Raw genomic sequence first — 9050 nt, 5'->3', positions numbered from 1 at the left:
CTGGTGCTTAGTATCACATTTAAGTCTTCTCTTATGAGGGGACGCTTCAGAGATGGAGATGGAGCAACTTCTTTTGACCTCAACATGGCTGTGTATGACCCAGGTTAGTGAATTTTTGGACCACAACACACAGCATTGATGCTTCTAAACACTTGGTTTGCTTTGGTTCTGGGTTTTACCTCAGACTTTATTTGAGCATCCAAACACTTGGACAAGCTTTGGTTATGGGTTTTACTTCAGACTTTTCTTACTCTACTGTGTAGATGAAGTGGATGGCTTCAATGCCCATGCAGCACCAGCAACCTTTGTTTCAAACATGGATTTCGAGCAAGAGGAGGCAGGTACAGTACATGTAAGGTTAAAAGCAGTCGGCAACTAATTGATGCCTTTCATTTTATTGTCTTACCATTCTTCTTCTGCCACCATGTAGATGAGGATGCTGATGTGTATGCGGTCGATTTTCATGTCAGCTTCGCCGAAGACGAGCTCCAATGGTACACTGATCATGGCAATCAAGGTATTTTCAATTACTCAAATTTTTTACTTCCATCAACTTCACGATTTAAGGCTTCGTGTAAAGGTTGTCCTCTTATTTTTCTTTGATTTGTACATCTAGCTTCTGCGTTCAATGCCGCCGATGAAACAGCCACCTTTGATCTCAACTTTGCCTTGGACGAAGAGGCGCTCGACGGGTCCAGTGATGCAGAAAATGTTGATCGAGGTTAAAACAACATTAAAAAAGGAGTAGTTTCATAATAATCACATAATGACTTTGGAATGATAATGATGTCACAGGCAGCCAAACTGAACATGCCGCCATGGTGGACAAAAGGAAGAATTTGTCAGACAACGAAAGACAAGCAATTTATGAAGCTTTACTTCTCCGAAGCGTGAATGGCAAATTGAAAAGAAGGACCACCACGATAGTAGCCCATTTGTTCAATATTAATAGGTGCTATGTGCAAGCTATATGGAGGACAGCGAAGCAGTGCCTTGCTGCACGTGTACTAGTCGATGTATCATGCAAAAGGAAAAATAATTGTGGTCGCAAGAAGGTTGCCATTGATATGTCTAGAATTGCAACAATACCTTTGAATAAAAGGACCACTCTTAGGGCTTTAGCTCATGAACTAGGTGTGAACAGTTCAACGCTGCACCGCTTGTTCAAACAAGGCAAGATACGTCGACACTCTAACACTCTCAAGCCATATTTGCGAGATGACAACAAGAAGACACGACTGCAATATTGTCTAGGTATGCTAGATGCAGGTACATTGCAGTTTATTGATATGAGAAATATTATTCACACAGATGAGAAATGGTTCAACACCACCAAAAAAGCAAAGAGATTCTACATGCTGCCCGAGGAAGAGGATCCATTAAGAACAATTCATAACAAGAATTCTATTCCTAAATGTATGCTCCTATGTGCTGTATGTCCACCATGATATAATGCTGAAGGGCAATGCTACTTTGATGGCAAACTAGGCATATGACCCTTTGTGAGACAGGTGTATTTCTAATGACCAATGCAGATGTTCTTTTGTTTGCGTTTGACCAAGGTAGCCAATTTAATTTTGCTGTCCCATGTTTCAGGAACCAGCGCAAAGAGACAGCAAATATAGAGAGAAGGGTACTCCAATCACAAAACCAATCAATGTGACAAGGCATGTTAGTAGAAGCTACCTTATCACAAAGGTTCTTCCAGCTATTGTTGCAAAGTGGCCCCGCGAAGCTAGAAGAGAGACAATCTGGATCCAACAAGATAACGCACGCACACATATAGAACCAAATGATGAGGCATTTTGTCACGCAGTTCGCCAAACAGGGCTAGACATTTGTATCTTCAACCAGCCAGTTAACTCACTGGATTTGAATGTTATAGACCTGGGTTTCTTTGCATCCCTACAATCCAAGACCTTTCTTACAAGCTCCAAGAACATGAATGATTTAATTCAGAATGTACAAAAAGAGTTCAGTAATTATGATGAATCCAAAATTAAAAATGTCTTCTTGACTCTACAAGGCTGCATGATAGAAGTCATGAAAAAAGGAGGATGAAACGGTTATAAGATCCCCCATATGAACAAGCGCTTCCCAATAGCCTTAGCATCGATCGTGAGCTTTATCATGCTGTCCTACAACAATTGTATGCTGCATAATGGGGGAAGAAAGAAGGATATGTCTTTTGGTGTACATATTGCTGGTTCATGAGAGGGGACGAGAGAAGGTTATGTCTTTTGGTGTAGATATCGCTGGTTCATGAGAGGGGAAGAGAGAAGGATATGTCTTTTGCTGTAGATATCATTTGGACAAGGTGGACTAGGACTAGGACTTTTGCTGGATATATTTTGTATATTGCAGCCTAGGCATTTGGAAGTGGCTGCACAACTCGTTTGCATGTATATGCAATCATATTTTGTAAATGATTAAACTGTCCTGGCACAATGACCATGAATTATGTTAGACCTGTTACAACATCCAGTTTATTTCTTTGGACTTTGGAACAATAGTAGTATTAGTATCTGGCCATTCCATCACGCATTCGCAAGGATTGAAATAAATCACAGTTGTTTGCATTGAAATACACAGAGTTAACACCACCGTCACTAAAGCACGTCAACATATAAACAAAAGCATCATCCAATCGACTACCACATTCAACTATCCTTGCTATTGGTACTAGCATCATCTATTCTACAGAGCATCATCCAAAAGAGGTCACATTACTTTGGAAGCTATGGCCATGAAGGATAGATGTAGTCGATTACCCATTTGATGAAGGCACTTAGACAGAACCGTCGTCGGAGCGCTGACGGTTGCACACCAAGTCAGTGGAGGTCCCCTTCATAGGCACAAGATCGAGCCAGTGGCGGCCGCCAAGATGGAACTCCATGGCATCGTGCATAGAGACGATATCCTCATTAGGAATGGCCGCAGCACAATCCCAGGCCGGAGAAGCTCCTGTCGGCTCTGCAATAGCCGGAGCCGCCGTGGCCGCAGCCACACCCGCGCCCCCCCCGGCAACACAGCCGCAGCAGCCGCACCAGCCGCGGACGCCGCCGCAGCCGCGCCTACCGCCGCAGACGCTGACGCCGCCGCGACTCCCGTAGACGGTGGTTCCATATCTAGGACTAGCGCCGGCGGCACCTCCGCGTCCTCGGCAGGGTGCCACGCCAAGGCCGCCATAGCACGACACATCGCCGCCTCCCGACCACCCCAACGTCGTGCGACAGCCCTAGACCGCCGCCGCCGCACAAAAACCTGTCGCCAGTAGTGCTCTCCTCGCTGGCGCCTGCACTCTTCTGCACTCGTCTCTTCCATGGGGGAGGACGAGATCGATGAGAGGCGGTAGGTGGGGAGATTCTGGTGGCGGAGGGGCGCGACACCGCCGGCCTTGACCGCGGGATCGGTGGGGTGGGCTCGTGCGGCGCTGGAAGGCCGGAAGGGGACGGAGGTGCGGGGTGGGTGGGGAAAGGTGAAGTCCGCATATTTTTTTAATGGGGAATCCGGGTGGGACCCACAAGACACCCCCAAGTGCTTATATTATGGGAAAAATTTCAAGTGCTCCAAATGGTAATATAAAGGGACGGAGGGAGTATGTATGTGACGATGGTCCAACACAAGTAGATCGAGCCGAGGCCCACCAGTGCCGTATCGGCTGCCCTTGGCCCACCAGTGCCGTATCGGCTGCCCTTGGCCCACCAGTAAGCGAAAACGAAGAGAACGACCGACTCCTGGTGTGCCGGGCTCCACCATCACATTGAAAAGTCGCATTCCGCCCTCAAAAAAAAAAAGAAAAGTCGCATTCCGTTCGATTCTTCGTTCCTCCCCGACATAACTCGCCGCCGCCGCCGGGGAGATCTCGCTCCCCTTCCCTTCGCTCTCGTTGTGTAAGATTTCGCGCAGATCCAATTCCCCTGCTGTGCCACTTACTTCTTCTTCTTCTTCTCCGATCCATTTGGTATTTGGGCCGGATTATCCTTGGAAGAGATCTCTCTCACACGCATCATCCGTCTGCTTTAGGAAGGAAGCAAGCAAAGAGGGAGGCATGACGTGGTTCCGCGCCGCCTCGGGCGCTGCCCGCCTCGCCCTCCGCCGCAGCCTCGCCACCCGCGCCCCGCCAGCCGCCGCCACCACCCGATGCGGCCGCGGCTTCCACTCCACCGCCCTGCGGCCTCGCTCCGCCGCCCCCGCGCCCCGCGCCGTCCCGCTCTCCCGCCTCTCCGACAGCTTCCTCGACGGCACCAGCAGCGTCTACCTCGAGGAGCTCCAGCGCGCCTGGGAGGCCGACCCCTCCTCCGTCGACGAGTCGTGGGACAACTTCTTCCGCAACTTCGTCGCCCAGGCCTCCCCCTCCGCCGGCGTCTCCGGCCAGACCATCCAGGAGAGTATGCAGCTCCTCCTCCTCGTCAGGGCCTACCAGGTCAACGGCCACATGATGGCCAAGCTCGACCCCCTCGGCCTCGACGACAGAGCCGTCCCCGAGGACCTCCGCCTCGGCCTCTACGGCTTCACTGACGCCGACCTGGACAGGGAGTTCTTCCTCGGCGTCTGGAGGATGTCCGGTTTCCTCTCCGAGAACCGCCCCGTCCTCACCCTCCGCGAGATCCTCAGCAAGCTCCAGCAGGCCTACTGCGGCCCCATCGGCTACGAGTACATGCACATCCCCGACAGGGACAAGTGCAACTGGCTCAGAGAAAAGATCGAGACCGCCAAGCCCAGGGACTACGACAAGGACCGCCGCCTCGTCATGCTCGACAGGCTCATCTGGAGCACGCAGTTCGAGAACTTCCTCGCCACCAAGTGGGCCACCGCCAAGAGGTTTGGCCTTGAGGGTGGTGAGACGCTCATCCCTGGCATGAAGGAGATGTTCGATAGAGCTGCTGACCTCGGCGTCGAGAACATTGTCATCGGTATGCCGCACAGGGGGAGGCTCAACGTCCTTGGTAATGTTGTCCGCAAACCATTGTCTCAGATATTCAGCGAGTTCACTGGTGGTACAAGGCCTGTTAAAGGTGAGGATGGGCTCTACACTGGAACTGGTGATGTCAAGTACCACCTCGGTACCTCCTATGACCGCCCTACTCGTGGTGGCAAGAGGATTCACTTGTCCTTGGTCGCCAATCCCAGTCATCTGGAAGCTGTTGATCCTGTTGTTATTGGCAAGACACGTGCCAAGCAATTCTACTCTAACGACGCCGACAGGACAAAGAACATGGGTATTCTGATACACGGAGATGGTAGCTTTGCTGGTCAGGGTGTGGTCTACGAGACACTCCATCTAAGTGCCCTCCCGAACTACACTAATGGTGGAACCATACATATTGTTGTTAACAACCAAGTTGCCTTCACGACCGATCCAAGAGCTGGCAGGTCCTCCCAGTACTGCACAGATGTTGCCAAAGCCCTGAACGCTCCTATATTCCATGTAAATGGGGACGATTTAGAGGCTGTCGTCTGTGTATGTGAGCTTGCAGCAGAGTGGCGCCAGACTTTTCACTCAGATGTGGTTGTCGATCTAATCTGCTACCGCCGTTTTGGGCATAATGAAATCGATGAACCCTCCTTCACACAGCCAAAGATGTATCAGGTAACCCTACTGCTGCTTGTTCAGATTTTTTTTCATATATCATCGACCATTTTCCCATAAGTTGGTGCTTGATGTAGTTTACTGCTCTTGTTTGTTCTTTTTTAGCTGGCCGTGCATGTGCATCTTATTTCTGTTAACTCCGTATTCTTATGCTTTTCTTAGAGATGCTAGATAGTCATTAAGCTGGCCGTAGTATAAGGTTACAAAAGAGGCCAGTGAACCTGTTCCCTATCTTCCTCTCTCCCCCTTCCTTTTTAAATATGTTTTGTTTCTTAGCACATTGTTTGACCCTGGTGAGCATTCGTGACAGGTCATTAAGAACCATCCCAGCTCATTGAAGCTTTATGAGCAGAAACTGCTAGGATCAGGAGAAGTCTCGAAAGAAGATGTCCAGAAGATCCATGACAAGGTGAACCGTATCTTGAATGAAGAATTTACAAAGAGCAAAGACTATGTTCCCAACAAGAGGGATTGGCTCTCTGCTTACTGGACTGGCTTTAAGTCGCCCGAGCAAATATCACGTGTTCGCAACACTGGGTAACAGCAATCTCTGTTGATTTCACTTCATGGTCTTTTAGTTAACTATTGGATGTTGAAAATGCCTTCTATGCAGGGTCAAGCCGGAGATACTGAAACGTGTTGGACAAGCAATTACTACACTGCCTGAAAACTTCAAGCCACACAGAGCAGTGAAGAAGATTTTTGAGCTTCGTGCAGCTATGATTCAGAGTGGCGAAGGAATTGATTGGGCTGTTGCAGAAGCCCTAGCCTTTGCAACACTTATTGTAGAAGGCAATCATGTTAGGCTAAGTGGACAGGATGTGGAAAGAGGAACTTTCAGCCACCGGCATGCAGTTCTGCATGACCAGGAAACTGGAGCGAAGTACTGCCCACTTGACCATGTTGCGATGAATCAAAGTGCGGAACTGTTTACTGTGAGTAATAGGTAAGTTTGCTTATGGACCTGCCAAAATTTCAGTCAGAAGTGTAGTTCTTTTTTTTCTTATGTTATGTATGATTGCAGTTCACTTTCAGAATTTGCTGTCCTTGGGTTTGAATTGGGTTACTCCATGGAGAACCCTAATTCATTGGTTCTTTGGGAAGCACAATTTGGTGACTTTTCCAATGGTGCGCAAGTGATGTTTGACCAGTTTTTGAGCAGTGGAGAGGCAAAATGGTTGCGCCAAACTGGCCTTGTTGTTCTGCTTCCTCATGGTTATGATGGCCAAGGTCCCGAACATTCCAGTGCCCGTTTGGAGCGCTTCCTTCAGGTAATTCACAGCAGCAATATTGTTTAGCTATTAGTTGTTCAGCGCATCTGTGGCAAGGAGGCTCCTTTTTTGCATCCTTGTTCTATAACTATATAATGTGGGATGGTTTTGGTTTTATCCGAATTATTTTGAAATAGATTATCCCATTTTTTATGTGGACGGACAAATCTTTTTTGTTTGGCAAAGTCATGCAATGTGAGTATACATAGTTATAAATTCTTATGTGATATATTTGTTTTGTTATTCAAACCATTTGAAAAGAAATTATGCCTTTTAAATGCATCTGTACAAATCTTTTTTTCTGTGGGATCCAATAATTTTGCCATGTAAGTGTACAGTAGATTCGGTACATTTCCTTTTTGTAATAATTCAGATCATCTGCTGTGCTCGAATGTTTGGACCAGAATGTGAACTTGGTTGCTTACATGAAACTGACGATATCTTTTGCACCAGATGAGCGATGATAATCCTTTTGTCATACCTGAGATGGAACCGACACTTCGCAAACAGATCCAAGAGTGTAACTGGCAAGTTGTGAATGTGACAACTCCTGCAAATTATTTCCATGTGCTGCGTCGTCAGGTCAGCTTACCTTAATCTGCAGGGGTTTTTATTCCTGATCCTAGCATTTGGATGCCATTTTGCTCACATGGATCATTCTTTGAATGTGGGATGCTTTAGATACATAGGGAGTTCCGGAAGCCACTGATTGTAACAGCTCCTAAGAACCTGCTTCGGCACAAGGATTGCAAGTCCAATCTTTCTGAGTTTGATGATGTTGAAGGCCATCCGGGATTTGATAAGCAGGGAACACGTTTCAAGCGACTGATAAAGGACCGTAACGATCACAAGCAAGTCGAGGAGGGTATCAACCGTCTTATATTATGTTCTGGGAAAGTAAGTATGGCTTGCCAATTTGGTAGATTAGGTCAAGATTGTGAAGTGTTTCAATATAAAATCAAGCAAATCACTGGTCCAGGAAATAAAAACCAATTTCTGCACTGCAGGTTTACTATGAACTTGACGAAGAGCGTAAAAAGTCAGAGCGCAGTGATGTTGCAATTTGCAGAGTTGAGCAACTTTGCCCATTCCCGTACGACCTTATCCAAAGAGAGCTTAAGAGATATCCAAGTACGTGAGCTTTTTCTCGAGCATCAAATCTTCCATGTTAATAATTTGTTTTTCTTAGCTGTTGCGACACATTGTTAATTCTGGATACACTTTGAAGCACTCTTGACTGTCATGTTTGCACGGTGTAGATGCGGAGATTGTGTGGTGCCAGGAGGAGCCCATGAACATGGGTGCATACAGCTACATCTCTCCTCGGCTCTATACTGCCATGAAGGCTCTTGGGCGGGGTTCGTTTGAAGACATCAAGTACATAGGCAGAGCACCTTCAGCTGCTACAGCCACAGGCTTCCTGTCGGTTCATGTACAGGAGCAGTCAGAGCTGGTAAAGAAGGCACTGCAGCCGGAGCCGAACAAGTTCCCCTGATGGGATGCAGATCCTAACGGTGTGGTGAAATAACATGACCCTGACATGCCTGTTTGCAGGAGGCTCAACATACCGAACGTGCAATTTAAAAGTTTTGCACGTTTTCTCTTCTTTTTCAATTTTGAGGCTTTTATGTTTTTTTTTGGGAAATAATGACGCATTATGAAGAGACCTGAAGCTGTCTGAAACCGATGTCATTCATTCGACTTTGCTTTCACAGTGGCTTTGTGTTGTGCTGGTGTTTGCTCTCCAGGGTCAGGTTCAGATTAACCCAGGGATATTTTGAGGATTTTATCGCATTGCAATTGCATCCGTGTTTCAGGAAGCAATTTGCATCAACTGACACAGGAAGACGCGCGACTCTACTTTTTACACAGGCGCTTTGTCACTCGTTAGCTACCCAAGGAAGAGAGAGAGAGCTTGGGCCGGTACAACTGTGGTAAGTGTGATGAAATTGGCCCAATACCGCTGTTTGTCCGTGCGGTTTTTTATTTTTATATTTTTTATTTCTGTTTTTTACAAAAATATATTTTCGATTTGGAAAATTACAGAAATATACCCCGGCCGCCTTGCTGCGGCCGGGATCTGGCCGCCCGGCAGCCGGGCGGCAAGGGCTTTTCCGCAAAAAAAAAGAAAAAAAATTGCAGACAGGTCCCTGGGGCCGGTCGCCCGGCTGCGGGACGGCCGGCCC

The 9050-nt window shown here is 47.6% G+C and overlaps 1 protein-coding gene across 1 annotated transcript; it reads left to right on the top strand.

The window, feature by feature from the left end:
* Nucleotides 1-3854: 3854 nt before the first annotated feature.
* LOC120662275 (2-oxoglutarate dehydrogenase, mitochondrial-like) lies at nucleotides 3855-8578 on the top strand. The gene is made up of 8 exons (XM_039941457.1): nucleotides 3855-5593; nucleotides 5904-6130; nucleotides 6207-6539; nucleotides 6618-6864; nucleotides 7318-7446; nucleotides 7546-7761; nucleotides 7872-7995; nucleotides 8124-8578. Exons 1-8 carry the CDS (start codon nucleotides 4052-4054, stop codon nucleotides 8357-8359), a joined length of 3054 nt encoding a protein of 1017 aa, XP_039797391.1. The 5' UTR covers nucleotides 3855-4051; the 3' UTR covers nucleotides 8360-8578.
* The last annotated feature ends 472 nt before the right edge of the window (nucleotides 8579-9050 follow it).

This window comes from Panicum virgatum, chromosome 2N, assembly GCF_016808335.1.
Source record: "Panicum virgatum strain AP13 chromosome 2N, P.virgatum_v5, whole genome shotgun sequence".
Taxonomy (NCBI): Eukaryota; Viridiplantae; Streptophyta; class Magnoliopsida; order Poales; family Poaceae; genus Panicum; species Panicum virgatum.
The sequence above is the reverse complement of the archived record's forward strand: the minus strand, read 5'-3'. Positions and strand labels throughout refer to the sequence as shown.